Source organism: Oncorhynchus keta, chromosome 22, assembly GCF_023373465.1.
Source record: "Oncorhynchus keta strain PuntledgeMale-10-30-2019 chromosome 22, Oket_V2, whole genome shotgun sequence".
Classification (NCBI taxonomy): domain Eukaryota; kingdom Metazoa; phylum Chordata; class Actinopteri; order Salmoniformes; family Salmonidae; genus Oncorhynchus; species Oncorhynchus keta.
In genome coordinates, this window is record NC_068442.1 from 43,188,132 (window position 1) to 43,206,767 (window position 18,636).

The 18,636-nt window shown below is 46.6% G+C and overlaps 1 protein-coding gene and 1 long non-coding RNA gene across 19 annotated transcripts in view; both read left to right on the top strand.

Annotated features, from left to right (window-relative positions):
* Positions 1-18,636, top strand: part of LOC118401526 (FYVE and coiled-coil domain-containing protein 1-like) — a 45,280-nt gene that overhangs the window by 12,886 nt on the left and 13,758 nt on the right. The window contains exons 9-12 of the mRNA XM_052475808.1: positions 1,491-1,583; positions 4,027-4,145; positions 5,872-6,039; positions 16,301-16,450. Of these exons, the coding sequence (XP_052331768.1) occupies positions 1,491-1,583; positions 4,027-4,145; positions 5,872-6,039; positions 16,301-16,450 (530 nt within the window). The remainder of the gene's footprint in view (positions 1-1,490; positions 1,584-4,026; positions 4,146-5,871; positions 6,040-16,300; positions 16,451-18,636) is intronic.
* On the top strand, positions 10,123-12,755 carry LOC127910658 (uncharacterized). Of its 18 annotated transcripts, XR_008075640.1 has the most exons (7): positions 10,123-11,420; positions 11,486-11,680; positions 11,746-12,070; positions 12,136-12,265; positions 12,331-12,460; positions 12,526-12,590; positions 12,721-12,755. It is a non-coding gene; the product is annotated as an uncharacterized LOC127910658 (long non-coding RNA). The 18 variants fall into 18 exon arrangements; XR_008075627.1 differs by lacking the exon at positions 12,526-12,590 and having other exon boundaries at positions 12,331-12,525; positions 12,656-12,751; XR_008075636.1 differs by lacking the exon at positions 12,721-12,755 and having other exon boundaries at positions 11,746-11,875; positions 11,941-12,070; positions 12,331-12,630.

Consider the following 18,636-nt stretch of genomic DNA (forward strand, 5'->3'; position numbering starts at 1 on the left):
GTTTTCTGCGGGTCAGCACCCGTGTCTCACTGGGCCATGACTCAGGCGGACCTGCTCTAACTTGGGGCCAAAGCCAGACCACTGGTACTTTTTAGCTGACATTTAAATAACAATGTCTGACTGTGGACTTCAACACCCAGCGGAGGATGTTGATTCTGCTCTTCACAAGTCCTCACTGTCAGCCCTAGCTACGGAGACACGATTTCCCTAGTATATCATAAGGGTGTATGCACTAGTGTAACACTGGTGTTAGTCGAAAAGCAGCATTAAGAGCAATGTGATTTATAAAACAGTTAATGATTACTTGGCACCATTTGAATACCTGTGTGTTTTACTCTCCATTAGAACACCTGTGTGTTTTACTCTCCATTAGAATACCTGTGTGTTTTACTCTCCATTAGAATACCTGTGTGTTTTACTCTCCATTAGAACACCTGTGTGTTTTACTCTCCATTAGAACACCTGTGTGTTTTACTCTCCATTAGAATACCTGTGTGTTTTACTCTCCATTAGAATACCTGTGTGTTTTACTCTCCATTAGAACACCTGTGTGTTTTACTCTCCATTAGAACACCTGTGTGTTTTACTCTCCATTAGAACACCTGTGTGTTTTACTCTCCATTAGAACACCTGTGTGTTTTACTCTCCATTAGAACACCTGTGTGTTTTACTCTCCATTAGAACACCTGTGTGTTTTACTCTCCATTAGAATACCTGTGTGGTTTACTCTCCATTAGAATACCTGTGTGTTTTACTCTCCATTAGAATACCTGTGTGTTTTACTCTCCATTAGAACACCTGTGTGTTTTACTCCCCATTAGAACACCTGTGTGTTTTACTCTCCATTAGAACACCTGTGTTTTACTCTCCATTAGAACACCTGTGTGTTTTACTCTCCATTAGAACACCTGTGTGTTTTACTCTCCATTAGAACACCTGTGTGTTTTACTCTCCATTAGAACACCTGTGTGTTTTACTCTCCATTAGAACACCTGTGTGTTTTACTCTCCATTAGAACACCTGTGTGTTTTACTCTCCATTAGAACACCTGTGTGTTTTACTCTCCATTAGAACACCTGTGTGTTTTACTCTCCATTAGAACACCTGTGTGTTTTACTCTCCATTAGAACACCTGTGTGTTTTACTCTCCATTAGAACACCTGTGTTTTACTCTCCATTAGAACACCTGTGTGTTTTACTCTCCATTAGAACGCCTGTGTGGTTTACTCTCCATTAGAACACCTGTGTGGTTTACTCTCCATGAGAACGCCTGTGTGTTTTACTCTCCATTAGAACACCTGTGTGTTTTACTCTCCATTAGAACGCCTGTGTGTTTTACTCTCCATTAGAACACCTGTGTTTTACTCTTCATTTGAACACCTGTGTGTTTTACTCTCCATTACAATGCCTGTGTGTTTTACGCTCCATTAGAACACCTGTGTTTTACTCTTCATTTGAACACCTGTGTGTTTTACTCTCCATCTATCCAGAGTGTGAATGATGAGCTGGGGAAACTGAGAGTCCAGCTGCCAAAAGAGCAGGAAAAGGTGTCCGGTCTGGAGGCCAAAGTCTCAGAGTTAGAGGTCTGTATCTTCACCTCTTCACATTATTCACATACAGTGCATTCAGAAAGTATTCAGACCCCTTGTATTTTTCCAAATGTTGTTATAATACAGCCTTATTCTAAAATATATTAAATGTTTTTTTCTTCTTCATCAATCTACACACAATACCTCATAATGACAAAGAAAACACAGGTTTCAATAAATTGTTGCAAATTTACAATAAAAAAACAACTGAAATGATCACATTTACATAAGTATTACTCAGTACTTTGTTGAAGCACCTTTGGCAGTGATTACAGTCTTCAGTCTTCTTGGGTATGACGCTACGAGCTTGGCACACCTGTATTTGGAGAGTTTCTCCCATTCTTCTCTGCAGATCATGTCAAGCTCTGTCAGGTTGAATGGGGAGCATCACTGCACAGCTATTTTCGGTCCTTCTGTAGCTCAGTTGGTAGAGCATGGCGCTTGTAACGCCAGGGTAGTGGGTTCAATCCCGGGACCACCCATACGTAGAATGTATGCACACATGACTGTAAGTCGCTTTGGATAAAAGCGTCTGCTAAATGGCATATATTATATTATTATTATATTATTCAGGTCTCTCCAGTTATGTTCGACCTGGTTCATGTCCAGGCTCTGGCTGGGCCACTCAAGGACATTCAGAGACTTGTCCCGAAGCCACTCCTTGGTTGTCTTGGCTGTGTGCTTAGGGTTGTTGTTCTGTTGGAAGGTGAACCTTTGCCCCAGTCTGAGGTCCTGAGCAAAACATCCCCATAGCATGATGCTGCCACCACCATGCTTCACTGTAGGGATGGTGCCAGGTTTCCTCCAGACGTGACGCTTGGCATTCAGGCCAAAGAGTTAAATCTTGGTTTCATAAGACCAGAGAGTCTGGTCTGAGAGTCTTTAGGTGTCTTTTGGCAATCTCCAAGTGGGCTGTCATGTGCCTTTTACTGAGGAGTGGCTTCCGGCTGGAAGGTTCTCCCATCTCCACAGAGGAACTTTGGAGCTCTGTCTGAGTGACCATCGGGTTCTTGGTCACCTCCCTGACCAAGGCCCTTCTCCCCCGATTGCTCAGTTTGGCTGGGCGGACAGCTCTAGGAAGAGTCCTTGTGGTTGCAAACTTCTTCCATTTAAGAATGATGGAGGCCACTGTGTTCTTGAGGACCTTCAATGCTGCAGACATTTTTTGTTACTATTCCCCAGATCTGTGCCTCGACACAATCCTGTCTCAGATCTCTACGGACAATTCCTTTGACATCATGGCTTGGTTTTTGCTCTGACATGCACTGTCAACTGTGGGACCTTATATAGACAGGTGTGTGTCTTTCCAAATCATGTCCAATCAATTGAATTTACCCCGGGTGGACTCTAATCAAGTTGTAGAAACACCTCAAGGATGATCAATGGAAACAGGATGCATCTGAGCTCAATTTCAAATCTAATAGCAAAGGGTCTGAATACTTATGTATAGAAGGAAGGTATTTCTGTTTTTTATTTGTAATCCATTTGCAAAAATGTCTTAACCTGTTTTCGCTTTGTCAATAGGGGGTATCGTGATGATTTTTTTCTTATTTAATCCTTTTTAGAATAAGGCTGTAACATAACAAAATGTGGGAAAAGTCAAAGGGTCTGAATACTTTCCGAATGCACAGTATGACAAGAGTGCAATATAACAGACAGTCTACAATCCTTTGTCTTGTAATGTATTTTCTCTGTAATGTCTTTTGTCTGTAATGTCTTTTGTCTGTAATGTATATTTCGTTATATGCCGGAACCCAGTAAGACTAGCTGTCGCCATTGGCGTCACCATGGGGATCCTAATAAATCACAATCAAGATACATACAGTAAAACACTTTGGGAAACACTGGCAGAGAAAAAATGATTGGCTACATGGCATGTCTGTTCAGCACTGTCTTTAGACCCAATTGAAATAGCTGACATTGAAATAGCTGAAAGCAAAGAATCAGTGATAAGAATTCATAAGATGATCATATAATTGGGTGGATGACAAAGTCAGATGTGCACACGTCCAGCCTGTCTGCTCTGGCGTATGTTTTTACGTTTTCATTAGAGATGCCTAGGAATACATATGAGAGAGGGCAAAGAAATGAATATGAAAGAAGAGCAGGCCTGTACACACTTGACCGGGTTAATTAATACGAAACAGATTAGAGTTCGGTGTTCATCAGCCGAGTATGATAAAACAGAGAGCAGAGTGCTCTTAATCTCCTTCCTGTCCTTGCCTAGACAGGATGTGACACGTTGTAATTAATCTGCCTGTACTGTGCTATCTGAGTGAAGGAGAGAGATAGGCTGTTCATTTACAAAGCATCGCTCCTCTGTAGACTTCTTAATCCTTGGTCTGTATTAATTTATCAACCGATCAAACACCTGTTTCTGAAAGTTTTTTGGTTCTATTTTTATAACTACTGCATGTTATGATTATGTTTGATGAAGGGGGTGAATGAAGAGTACTCACGACTGATTGAAGAGAAGGATGCTCACATTACAAAGTCCGAAGCAGCCATTTGTCAGAGTGAGGGAGAGATTCAGCACCTAAGAGACTCTGTCACCAGGTAAGGCTGTAACCCCGGCATTTACCTATTATACCCCACACAGAAAACAACCTTTCCATTTAGATGAGCTAAGTAGCCCGTCTTAAGGTTTTTATAAACGCATCGTACAGAATCGACAAGACAATTCTGTCTGCTATTTTCTTCAAAGAAAGTCAAAGATTATGTCCCTGATTGAGTCTGTAATACCAACATGTTTCAAGCAGACCACCATAGTCCCTGTGCCCAAAAACACAAAGGCAACCTGCCTAAATGACTACAGACCCGTAGCACTCACATCAGTAGCCAAGTGCTTTGAAAGGCTGGTAATGGCTCACATCAACACCATTATCCCAGAGACCAGGGACCCACTCCAATTTGCATACCGCCCAAACAGATCCACAGATGATGCAATCTCTATTGCACTCCACACTACCCTTTCCCACCTGGACAAAAGGAACACTAATGCGAGAATGCTATTCATTGACTACAGCTCAGCATTCAACCTGCGACTAAACACCTCCCTCTGCAACTGGATCCTGGACTTCCTGATGGGCCGCCCCCAGGTGGTGAGGGTAGGTTGCAACACATCTGCCACGCTGATCCTCAACACCGGAGCCCCCCAGGGGTGCGTGCTCAGTCCCCTCCTGTACTCCCTGTTCACCCACGACTGCATGGCCAGGCACGACTCCAACACCATCATTAAGTTTGCAGACGACATAACAGTGGTCGGCCTGAGCACCGACAAGACAGCCTATAGGGAGAAGGTCAGAGATCTGGCCGGGTGGTGCCAGAATAAAAACCTACCCCTCAATGTAACCAAGACTAATGAGATGATTGTGGACTACAGGAAAAGGAGGACTGAGTACGCCCGGGGCTGTAGTCGTACGCACTCCATCTTCCATTCTCTTAAAGTAACTGTCCAGTATTTCAAGATTTCTATGAAATATGGCCTATAATTCATTTCAAGTTGTTATTATTAAGTATGTTAAAAAGCAGCTGTCATGTGTTGGAAATATGTGGGAGTACCACAACAACAAAATGGGGTGGGCGTATACCAGTCATTAAAATATTCATGGAAGTAGACCTCTCATTGGCCAGCTCAGCCAACAAGCCAACATGACATCATGCTCTATGAGGAAATAGCAAGCATTTTTTAAACAATCTTTTTGAGATACAAATTTGAGGTGGGGTTTTTAAAGTGTTTTTTCTCCAATTTATGTTTTGGCCACATATACTAGTATAGGTCAAGTCAACAACATTATTTGCGATGAGTTAAGAGAATATTAACTTGTACAAATATTCAGTGGACAGTTAAAGCCAATTTATGCTTAATCCAGAAATTCGATCCAGAGGCTCTGTACAGAGAGTGTGATACAATTGCGGAGCCTCCGGAGGCTTGCGACGGCCAAATCGAGCTAGCTCCGCACTGCGAAGGGCTCCGTATAGCTCCGCACTGCGAAGGGCTCCGTATAGCTCCGCACTGCGAAGGGCTCCGTATAGCTCCGCATTGACATGATTGGTTGATGGTAGGTGGGGGCAGGAGGTCCTGTATAAATACAATCTAACTTCCTTGAGAACTTCCTTCAGAACAGCTTGGCTCTGCTCCGCGAAGCGCAAGAAGTATGAATGCTCTGACTTTTGTGGAGTCCGCATCGCAGTAAATGCTGTACGGCCACTGCAGATGTTGGATTGACCATGCTTCCTTGTACTTTAATATTTTTCTCACCCTTATCTCTCTGTCATTTAGTGCTGAGGAGGCTCTCTCAACGGTCCAGGCGGTGTGTGAGGAGCTAAAGCAGAAACTGGAGCAGGCCGAGGTGGACAAACGTAGTTATTACCTTAGGACGACCGCAGAGATCGACGACCTATACCGAACCAAGAGCACCCTGGAGGAGCGTCTCATCGAACTTATCAAGTACGACCTAGTCCCTCCTCTGCACTATCCTGAGCACGGGAAGAAAAAGACAAAGTGACAGCTGAACCTTTGATCTGTAGATCTAAGACAGGCTTTTGTTTAGAAACTGGAAAGGGTGTTGTTGTTTTCTGCCTTCGTTTGGGTGATCAGATAGCAAGGTCTGGTTCTACCCTCTTGGCTGAGTCCTGTGGGGAGTGTGTCCTCTGAGGATGCTCTCCCATAGCGAGCACAGTGTGGGTCTTTGTAATGCCATCTCACCCCTGACAGTCTCATCTGATGAAAAGGAGGGAGAGAGGGATCTGACATAAAGGAGGGAGGAAGGGATCTGACATAAAGGAGGGAGGGATCTGACATAAAGGAGGGAGAGAGGGATCTGATGAAAAGGAGGGAGGGATCTGACATAAAGGAGGGAGGGAGGGATCTGACATAAAGGAGGGAGGGATCTGACATAAAGGAGGGAGGGATCTGACATAAAGGAGGGAGGAAGGGATCTGATGAAAAGGAGGGAGGGATCTGACATAAAGGAGGGAGGGAGGGATCTGACATAAAGGAGGGAGGGATCTGACATAAAGGAGGGAGAGGGATCTGACATAAAGGAGGGAGGAAGGGATCTGACATAAAGGAGGGAGGAAGGGATCTGACATAAAGGAGGGAGGAAGGGATCTGACATAAAGGAGGGAGGAATCTGACATAAAGGAGGGAGGGATCTGACATAAAGGAGGGAGGGAGGGATCTGATGAAAAGGAGGGAGGAAGGGATCTGACATAAAGGAGGGAGGAAGGGATCTGACATAAAGGAGGGAGGGAGGGATCTGACATAAAGGAGGGAGGAAGGGATCTGACATAAAGGAGGGAGGAAGGGATCTGACATAAAGGAGGGAGAGAGGGATCTGATGAAAAGGGAGGGAGGGATCTGACATAAAGGAGGAAGGAAGGGATCTGACATAAAGGAGGGAGGAAGGGATCTGACATAAAGGAGGGAGGGAGGGATCTGACATAAAGGAGGGAGGGATCTGACATAAAGGAGGGAGGGAGGGATCTGACATAAAGGAGGGAGGGATCTGACATAAAGGAGGGAGGGATCTGACATAAAGGAGGGAGGAAGGGATCTGACATAAAGGAGGGAGAGAGGGATCTGACATAAAGGAGGGAGGGAGGGATCTGACATAAAGGAGGGAGGGATCTGACATAAAGGAGGGAGAGGGATCTGACATAAAGGAGGGAGAGATCTGACATAAAGGAGGGAGAGAGAGATCTGATGAAAAGGAGGGAGGGATCTGACATAAAGGAGGGAGGGAGGGATCTGACATAAAGGAGGGAGGGAGGGATCTGACATAAAGGAGGGAGAGAGGGATCTGACATAAAGGAGGGAGGGATCTGACATAAAGGAGGGAGAGATCTGATGAAAAGGAGGGAGGGAGGGATCTGATGAAAAGGAGGGAGGGAGGGAGGGATCTGACATAAAGGAGGGAGAGATCTAATGAAAAGGAGGGAGGGATCTGATGAAAAGGAGGGAGGGAGGGAGGGATCTGACATAAAGGAGGGAGAGATCTAATGAAAAGGAGGGAGGCATCTGATGAAAAGGAGGGAGGGAGGGAGGGATCTGACATAAAGGAGGGAGGGAGGGATCTGACATAAAGGAGGGAGGGAGGGATCTGACATAAAGGAGGGAGGGAGGGATCTGACATAAAGGAGGGAGAGAGGGATCTGACATAAAGGAGAGAGGGATCTGACATAAAGGAGGGAGGGATCTGACATAAAGGAGGGAGGGAGGGATCTGACGAAAAGGAGGGAGGGAGGGATCTGACATAAAGGAGGGAGAGAGGGATCTGACATAAAGGAGGGAGGGATCTGACATAAAGGAGGGAGGGAGGGATCTGACATAAAGGAGGGAGAGAGGGATCTGACATAAAGGAGGGAGGGATCTGACATAAAGGAGGGAGAGGGATCTGATGAAAAGGGAGGGATCTGACATAAAGGAGGGAGAGAGGGATCTGACATAAAGGAGGGAGGGAGGGATCTGACATAAAGGAGGGAGGGAGGGATCTGACATAAAGGAGGGAGGGAGGGATCTGACATAAAGGAGGGAGGGAGGGATCTGACATAAAGGATCTGACATAAAGGAGGAGGAGGGATCTGACATAAAGGAGGGGAGAGGGATCTGATGAAAAGGAGGGAGGGAGGGATCTGACATAAAGGAGGGAGAGAGGGATCTGACATAAAGGAGGGAGGAAGGGATCTGACATAAAGGAGGGAGGGAGGGATCTGACATAAAGGAGGGAGAGAGGGATCTGATGAAAAGGAGGGAGAGAGGGATCTGACATAAAGGAGGGAGAGAGGGATCTGATGAAAAGGAGGGAGGGAGGGATCTGACATAAAGGAGGGAGAGAGGGATCTGACATAAAGGAGGAGAGAGGGATCTGACATAAAGGAGGGAGAGAGGGATCTGATGAAAAGGAGGGAGAGAGGGATCTGACATAAAGGAGGGAGAGAGGGATCTGACATAAAGGAGGGAGAGAGGGATCTGACATAAAGGAGGGAGAGAGGGATCTGACATAAAGGAGGGAGAGAGGGATCTGACATAAAGGAGGGAGAGAGGGATCTGACATAAAGGAGGGAGAGAGGGATCTGATGAAAAGGAGGGAGGGAGGGATCTGACATAAAGGAGGGAGAGAGGGATCTGACATAAAGGAGGGAGGGAGGGATCTGATGAAAAGGAGGGAGGGAGGGATCTGACATAAAGGAGGGAGAGAGGGATCTGATGAAAAGGAGGGAGAGAGGGATCTGACATAAAGGAGGGAGAGAGGGATCTGATGAAAAGGAGGGAGGGAGGGATCTGACATAAAGGAGGGAGAGAGGGATCTGACATAAAGGAGGGAGAGAGGGATCTGACATAAAGGAGGGAGAGAGGGATCTGACATAAAAAAGGATCTGACATAAAGGAGGGAGAGGGATCTGACATAAAGGAGGGAGAGAGGGATCTGACATAAAGGAGGGAGAGAGGGATCTGACATAAAGGAGGGAGAGAGGGATCTGACATAAAGGAGGGAGAGAGGGATCTGATGAAAGGAGGGAGAGAGGGATCTGACATAAAGGAGGGAGAGAGGGATCTGATGAAAAGGAGGGAGAGAGGGATCTGACATAAAGGAGGGAGAGAGGGATCTGACATAAAGGAGGGAGAGAGGGATCTGACATAAAGGAGGGAGAGAGGGATCTGACATAAAGGAGGGAGAGAGGGATCTGACATAAAGGAGGGAGGAAGGGATCTGACATAAAGGAGGGAGAGGGATCTGACATAAAGGAGGGAGGAAGGGATCTGACATAAAGGAGGGAGGAAGGGATCTGACATAAAGGAGGGAGGAAGGGATCTGACATAAAGGAGGGAGGAATCTGACATAAAGGAGGGAGGGATCTGACATAAAGGAGGGAGGGATCTGACATAAAGGAGGGAGGGATCTGACATAAAGGAGGAAGGGATCTGACATAAAGGAGGGAGGGATCTGACATAAAGGAGGGAGGGATCTGACATAAAGGAGGAAGGGATCTGACATAAAGGAGGGAGAGATCTGACATAAAGGAGGGAGGAAGGGATCTGACATAAAGGAGGGAGGGAGGGATCTGACATAAAGGAGGGAGGAAGGGATCTGACATAAAGGAGGGAGGGAGGGATCTGACATAAAGGAGGGAGAGAGGGATCTGACATAAAGGAGGGAGAGAGGGATCTGATGAAAGGAGGGAGGGAGGGATCTGACATAAAGGAGGGAGAGAGGGATCTGACATAAAGGAGGGAGAGAGGGATCTGACATAAAGGAGGGAGGGATCTGACATAAAGGAGGGAGAGAGGGATCTGATGAAAGGAGGGAGGGAGGGATCTGACATAAAGGAGGGAGAGAGGGATCTGACATAAAGGAGGGAGAGAGGGATCTGACATAAAGGAGGGAGAGGGATCTGATGAAAAGGAGGGAGGGAGGGATCTGACATAAAGGAGGGAGAGAGGGATCTGATGAAAAGGAGGGAGGGAGGGATCTGACATAAAGGAGGGAGAGAGGGATCTGATGAAAAGGAGGGAGGGAGGGATCTGACATAAAGGAGGGAGGGAGGGATCTGACATAAAGGAGGGATCTTTGCCTAGGAGTAGTCCATTCGGAATTCAGAAAGAATCCCAAGATAACAAGGAAGAAGACAGCGAGGGGGGATATCAAGGAGGAAGACAGTGAGAGGGGATATCAAGGAGGAAGACAGTGAGAGGGGATATCAAGGAGGAAGACAGCGAGAGGGGATATCAAGGAGGAAGACAGCGAGAGGAGATATCAAGGAGGAAGACAGCGAGAGGGGATATCAAGGAGGAAGACAGTGAGGGGGGATATCAAGGAGGAAGACTGCGAGAGGGGGATATCAAGAAGGAAGACTGCGAGAGGGGGATATCAAGAAGGAAGACAGCGAGAGGGGGATATCAAGAAGGAAGACAGCGAGAGGGGGATATTAAGAGGGAACAGAAAGCGACAGCTCTCGTCTACTTATGAATTTTCAGTTTTTTTGGCAGGCATTGCTCTCTCGCTCCTTCTCTCTTTTTCTGTGTCTGGGTGTGTCTCTTTCTCTCTCTCTCTCTCTCTCTCTCTCTCTCTCTCTCTCTCTCTCTCTCTCTCTCTCTCTCTCTCTCTCTCTCTCTCTCTCTCTATGTGTGTGTATCTGTGTATATGTGTGTGTGTTTCTCTGTGTGTGTGTGTGTCTCTCCTATTTGCATAGCTCTCATCCCCTGTAGGGCATAAAACACAATGCCAGCTCCCCTGGGGTGTCCTTATTTAACCACAATATTTTTTGTTTGTCTTAATTTACTCCTACATTTTTTTTATATTCCAACTGCTCATTGGCAGAGAGACGTACAGTACATCAGAACAGGGGGTCGTTGGAAGTGCATGTAAAATTAGATTAGGACAATATAATCAGAATAGCATGAATAATGATTTTGTTGACTTTATTGAGTTCATTTTTACAGGGACAGTACACATTAATCGACGTTTCAGTAAAAGTGACAGTTTTAGCTCGTTTTCAACCGCAGTCCTTGAGGATGTTAGAGAGTCCATGAGCAGGTGGACACTAAATTTAGTCCTCAAATACACACAAATCACACACATATATGATTCACTGATTACAAAGAAACCATGCCTAAAAAAACCTAACTGAGCAGACAATATCCTGATGATCAAGAGGGGAACAACCAGACGGATGTAACTGTGTTGTTTTAACAGCAGGTCCTGCTCTCTAAAGGCATCTGCATGCTTCCCAGACGGATGTAACCGTGTTGTTTTAACAGCAGGTCCTGCCCTCTAAAGGCATCTGCATGCTTCCCAGACGGATGTAACCGTGTTGTTATAACAGCAGGTCCTGCCCTCTAAAGGCATCCGCATGCTTCCCAGACGGATGTAACCGTGTTGTTTTAACAGCAGGTCCTGCCCTCTAAAGGCATCCGCATGCTTCCCAGACGGATGTAACCGTGTTGTTTTAACAGCAGGTCCTGCTCTCTAAAGGCATCTGCATGCTTCCCAGACGGATGTAACCGTGTTGTTTTAACAGCAGGTCCTGCTCTCTAAAGGCATCCGCATGCTTCCCAGACGGATGTAACCGTGTTGTTTTAACAGCAGGTCCTGCTCTCTAAAGGCATCCGCATGCTTCCCAGACGGATGTAACTGTGTTGTTTTAACAGCAGGTCCTGCTCTCTAAAGGCATCTGCATGCTTCCCAGACGGATGTAACCGTGTTGTTATAACAGCAGGTCCTGCTCTCTAAAGGCATCCGCATGCTTCCCAGACGGATGTAACCGTGTTGTTTTAACAGCAGGTCCTGCCCTCTAAAGGCATCTGCATGCTTCCCAGACGGATGTAACCGTGTTGTTATAACAGCAGGTCCTGCCCTCTAAAGGCATCTGCATGCTTCCCAGACGGATGTAACCGTGTTGTTTTAACAGCAGGTCCTGCCCTCTAAAGGCATCTGCATGCTTCCCAGACGGATGTAACCGTGTTGTTATAACAGCAGGTCCTGCCCTCTAAAGGCATCCGCATGCTTCCCAGACGGATGTAACCGTGTTGTTTTAACAGCAGGTCCTGCTCTCTAAAGGCATCCGCATGCTTCCCAGACGGATGTAACCGTGTTGTTTTAACAGCAGGTCCTGCCCTCTAAAGGCATCTGCATGCTTCCCAGACGGATGTAACCGTGTTGTTATAACAGCAGGTCCTGCCCTCTAAAGGCATCCGCATGCTTCCCAGACGGATGTAACTGTGTTGTTATAACAGCAGGTCCTGCCCTCTAAAGGCATCTGCATGCTTCCCAGACGGATGTAACCGTGTTGTTTTAACAGCAGGTCCTGCCCTCTAAAGGCATCTGCATGCTTCCCAGACGGATGTAACCGTGTTGTTATAACAGCAGGTCCTGCTCTCTAAAGGCATCCGCATGCTTCCCAGACGGATGTAACCGTGTTGTTATAACAGCAGGTCCTGCTCTCTAAAGGCATCTGCATGCTTCCCAGACGGATGTAACCGTGTTGTTATAACAGCAGGTCCTGCCCTCTAAAGGCATCCGCATGCTTCCCAGACGGATGTAACTGTGTTGTTATAACAGCAGGTCCTGCCCTCTAAAGGCATCCGCATGCTTCCCAGACGGATGTAACCGTGTTGTTATAACAGCAGGTCCTGCTCTCTAAAGGCATCTGCATGCTTCCCAGACAGATGTAACTGTGTTGTTTTAACAGCAGGTCCTGCCCTCTAAAGGCATCCGCATGCTTCCCAGACGGAAGAGTTTGTGCAAATATTATGACAACGTTTTGTGATGTTTTTGTTAGTTTTGGATTTACTTAGGTTTTTTTCCGGTTGTTCGGGCACAAATTTTTTTCTTGAGGCAGGCCGAAGTTGGTAGCCAAAGTATACTCCCCTACATCGGTGATTGGTCAACAGTAGGGATTCTTCAGTAAAGTCTTTCTTGTCATTCAACGAGAGACGACTCGTTTTCATGCACATTTAGTCATTGAGAAATACTGTTCCAAACATCTTAGTTAGATGTAAAATCACGTGACAAAGATCTTCCCGTCCAAAACGTCAAAGTTAATGACAGATTTCTTAAATTATTTTAGAGTAATTCTGAATATTGTGAGGAAGTGAATCCTGGCTACGGCATCTCAAAATAGACAAACAGTACTATTGACGCTTTTTCCGTGTTTTTCAAGTGAATGTCTTTTATGTGAGCACACCTGTTTGGTTCAACGAGCCGACTTCGGCTAGCCGACAGCGGGACTGAAGCATGCTGACGCCTTAACCGCCCACCTGTGTGTGTGTGTCTTTGGGTGTCTATCTGTCTGTGTGTGTGTGTCTTTGGGTGTCTATCTGTCTGTGTGTGTGTGTCTTTGGGTGTCTATCTGTCTGTGTGTGTGTGTCTTTGGGTGTCTATCTGTCTGTGTGTTTGTGTCTTTGGGTGTCTATCTGTCTGTGTGTGTGTGTCTTTGGGTGTCTATCTGTCTGTGTGTGTGTGTCTTTGGGTGTCTATCTGTCTGTGTGTGTGTGTCTTTGGGTGTCTATCTGTCTGTGTGTGTGTGTCTTTGGGTGTCTATCTGTCTGTGTGTGTGTGTCTTTGGGTGTCTATCTGTCTGTGTGTGTGTGTCTTTGGGTGTCTATCTGTCTGTGTGTGTGTGTCTTTGGGTGTCTATCTGTCTGTGTGTGTGTGTCTTTGGGTGTCTATCTGTCTGTGTGTTTGTGATCTTTGGGTGTCTATCTGTCTGTGTGTGTGTGTCTTTGGGTGTCTATCTGTCTGTGTGTGTGTGTCTTTGGGTGTCTATCTGTCTGTGTGTGTGTGTCTTTGGGTGTCTATCTGTCTGTGTGTGTGTGTCTTTGGGTGTCTATCTGTCTGTGTGTGTGTGTCTTTGGGTGTCTATCTGTCTGTGTGTGTGTGTCTTTGGGTGTCTATCTGTCTGTGTGTGTGTGTCTTTGGGTGTCTATCTGTCTGTGTGTGTGTGTCTTTGGGTGTCTATCTGTCTGTGTGTTTGTGATCTTTGGGTGTCTATCTGTCTGTGTGTGTGTGTCTTTGGGTGTCTATCTGTCTGTGTGTGTGTGTCTTTGGGTGTCTATCTGTCTGTGTGTGTGTGTCTTTGGGTGTCTATCTGTCTGTGTGTGTGTGTCTTTGGGTGTCTATCTGTCTGTGTGTGTGTGTCTTTGGGTGTCTATCTGTCTGTGTGTGTGTGTCTTTGGGTGTCTATCTGTCTGTGTGTGTGTGTCTTTGGGTGTCTATCTGTCTGTGTGTGTGTGTCTTTGGGTGTCTATCTGTCTGTGTGTGTGTGTCTTTGGGTGTCTATCTGTCTGTGTGTGTGTGTCTTTGGGTGTCTATCTGTCTGTGTGTGTGTGTCTTTGGGTGTCTATCTGTCTGTGTGTGTGTGTCTTTGGGTGTCTATCTGTCTGTGTGTGTGTGTCTTTGGGTGTCTATCTGTCTGTGTGTGTGTGTCTTTGGGTGTCTATCTGTCTGTGTGTTTGTGATCTTTGGGTGTCTATCTGTCTGTGTGTGTGTGTCTTTGGGTGTCTATCTGTCTGTGTGTGTGTGTCTTTGGGTGTCTATCTGTCTGTGTGTGTGTGTCTTTGGGTGTCTATCTGTCTGTGTGTGTGTGTCTTTGGGTGTCTATCTGTCTGTGTGTGTGTGTCTTTGGGTGTCTATCTGTCTGTGTGTGTGTGTCTTTGGGTGTCTATCTGTCTGTGTGTGTGTGTCTTTGGGTGTCTATCTGTCTGTGTGTTTGTGATCTTTGGGTGTCTATCTGTCTGTGTGTGTGTGTCTTTGGGTGTCTATCTGTCTGTGTGTGTGTGTCTTTGGGTGTCTATCTGTCTGTGTGTGTGTGTCTTTGGGTGTCTATCTGTCTGTGTGTGTGTGTCTTTGGGTGTCTATCTGTCTGTGTGTGTGTGTCTTTGGGTGTCTATTTGTCTGTGTGTGTGTGTCTTTGGGTGTCTATCTGTCTGTGTGTGTGTGTGTCTTTGGGTGTCTATCTGTCTGTGTGTGTGTGTCTTTGGGTGTCTATCTGTCTGTGTGTGTGTGTCTTTGGGTGTCTATCTGTCTGTGTGTGTGTGTCTTTGGGTGTCTATCTGTCTGTGTGTGTGTGTCTTTGGGTGTCTATCTGTCTGTGTGTGTGTGTCTTTGGGTGTCTATCTGTCTGTGTGTGTGTGTCTTTGGGTGTCTATCTGTCTGTGTGTGTGTGTCTTTGGGTGTCTATCTGTCTGTGTGTTTGTGATCTTTGGGTGTCTATCTGTCTGTGTGTGTGTGTCTTTGGGTGTCTATCTGTCTGTGTGTGTGTGTCTTTGGGTGTCTATCTGTCTGTGTGTGTGTGTCTTTGGGTGTCTATCTGTCTGTGTGTGTGTGTCTTTGGGTGTCTATCTGTCTGTGTGTGTGTGTCTTTGGGTGTCTATCTGTCTGTGTGTGTGTGTCTTTGGGTGTCTATCTGTCTGTGTGTGTGTGTCTTTGGGTGTCTATCTGTCTGTGTGTGTGTGTCTTTGGGTGTCTATCTGTCTGTGTGTGTGTGTCTTTGGGTGTCTATCTGTCTGTGTGTGTGTGTCTTTGGGTGTCTATCTGTCTGTGTGTGTGTGTGTCTTTGGGTGTCTATCTGTCTGTGTGTGTGTGTCTTTGGGTGTCTATCTGTCTGTGTGTGTGTGTCTTTGGGTGTCTATCTGTCTGTGTGTGTGTGTCTTTGGGTGTCTATCTGTCTGTGTGTGTGTGTCTTTGGGTGTCTATCTGTCTGTGTGTGTGTGTCTTTGGGTGTCTATCTGTCTGTGTGTGTGTGTCTTTGGGTGTCTATCTGTCTGTGTGTGTGTGTCTTTGGGTGTCTATCTGTCTGTGTGTGTGTGTCTTTGGGTGTCTATCTGTCTGTGTGTGTGTGTCTTTGGGTGTCTATCTGTCTGTGTGTGTGTGTCTTTGGGTGTCTATCTGTCTGTGTGTTTGTGATCTTTGGGTGTCTATCTGTCTGTGTGTGTGTGTCTTTGGGTGTCTATCTGTCTGTGTGTGTGTGTCTTTGGGTGTCTATCTGTCTGTGTGTGTGTGTCTTTGGGTGTCTATCTGTCTGTGTGTGTGTGTCTTTGGGTGTCTATCTGTCTGTGTGTGTGTGTCTTTGGGTGTCTATCTGTCTGTGTGTGTGTGTCTTTGGGTGTCTATCTGTCTGTGTGTTTGTGATCTTTTGGGTCCTTTGTACTTCGATGCTGGATCCAAACATAAAAAATGTATTGTGTGTGTGTGTCTGTGCTCCTGCAGGGATAAGGATGTTCTGTGGCAGAAATCGGACGCTCTGGAGTTTGAGCAGAAGCTGTGGGCAGAGGAGCGGTTGTTGCAGGACAAGGAGACCACCCACTGCCTGGGCTGCCAGGCCCATTTCACCTGGTGGTTACGCCGACATAACTGCAGGTGGGCACAGAGAGAGCGCTGACTCACGAGATGGCCTTGTTATGTCTTGTTACAGGAACAATGGACGACATGTTAAGCGCTACTAGCAACACAACCAGATAGCAGGGGAAGAGTAGGCAATGATTTGACTGAGATTTCAACTTGTGTTTTCACACACAATACACTGCCAGTCTTGGCCGAGATTTGGATTAGTGATCAGTGCATGTGTAGTGGGAAAAGGAAGTAAAGTCAAACCAATGTTATTTGTCACATGCGCTGAATACAGTGAAATGCTTATTTACAAGCCCTTAACCAACAATTCAGTTTAAAGAAAATTCCCCAAAAAGGGAAGAGATAAGAATAACAAATAATTAAAGAGCAGCAGTAAATAACAATTGCGGGGCTGTATACATGTGGAACCAGTACAGAGTCAATGTGGAGGCTATATACAGGGGGTACCGGTACAGAGTCAATGTGGAGGTTATATACAGGGGGTACCAGTACAGAGTCAATGTGGAGGCTATATACAGGGGGTACCGGTACAGAGTCAATGTGGAGGCTATATACAGGGGGTACCGGTACAGAGTCAATGTGGAGGCTATATACAGGGGGTACCAGTACAGAGTCAATGTGGAGGCTATATACAGGGGTACCAGTACAGAGTCAATGTGGAGGCTATATACAGGGGTATCGGTACAGAGTCAATGTGGAGGCTATATACAGGGGGTACCGGTACAGAGTCAATGTGGAGGCTATATACATGGGGGTACCGGTACAGAGTCAATGTGGAGGCTATATACAGGGGGTACCGGTACAGTGTCAATGTGGAGGCTATATACAGGGGTACCGGTACAGAGTCAATGTGGAGGCTATATACACGGGGTACCGGTACAGAGTCAATGTGGAGGCTATATACAGGGGGTACCGGTACAGAGTCAATGTGGAGGCTATATACAGGGGTTACCGGTACAGAGTCAATGTGGAGGCTATATACATGGGGGTACCGGTACAGAGTCAATGTGGAGGCTATATACAGGGGTACTGGTACAGAGTCAATGTGGAGGCTATATACAGGGGTACCGGTACAGAGTCAATGTGGAGGCTATACACAGGGGGTACCGGTACAGAGTCAATGTGGAGGCTATATACAGGGGGTACCGGTACAGAGTCAATGTGGAGGCTATATACAGGGGTACCAGTACAGAGTCAATGTGGAGGCTATATACAGGGGGTATCGGTACAGAGTCAATGTGGAGGCTATATACAGGGGGTACCGGTACAGAGTCAATGTGGAGGCTATATACATGGGGGTACCGGTACAGAGTCAATGTGGAGGCTATATACAGGGGGTACCGGTACAGAGTCAATGTGGAGGCTATATACAGGGGGTACCGGTACAGAGTCAATGTGGAGGCTATATACAGGGGGTACCGGTACAGAGTCAATGTGGAGGCTATATACAGTGGGTACCGGTACAGAGTCAATGTGGAGGCTATATACAGGGGGTACCGGTACAGAGTCTCTGTGGAGGCTATATACAGGGGGTACCGGTACAGAGTCAATGTGGAGGATATATACAGGGGGTACTGGTACAGAGTCAATGTGGAGGCTATATACAGTGGTACCGGTACAGAGTCAATGTGGAGGATATACACAGGGGGTACCGGTACAGAGTCAATGTGGAGGCTATATACAGGGGGTACCGGTACAGAGTCAATGTGGAGGCTATATACAGGGGGTACCGGTACAGAGTCAATGTGGAGGCTATATACAGGGGTACCGGTACAGAGTCAATGTGGAGGCTATATACAGGGGGTACCGGTACAGAGTCAATGTGGAGGCTATATACATGGGGTACCGGTACAGAGTCAATGTGGAGGCTATATACAGGGGTTACTGGTACAGAGTCAATGTGGAGGCTATATACAGGGGGTACCGGTACAGAGTCAATGTGGAGGCTATATACAGGGGGTACTGGTACAGAGTCAATGTGGAGGCTATATACAGGGGGTACCGGTACAGAGTCAATGTGGAGGCTATATACAGGGGGTACCGGTACAGAGTCAATGTGGAGGCTATATACAGGGGGTACCGGTACAGAGTCAATGTGGAGGCTATATACAGGGGGTACCGGTACAGAGTCAATGTGGAGGTTATATACAGGGTGTTACGGTACAGAGTCAATGTGGAGGCTATATACAGGGTGT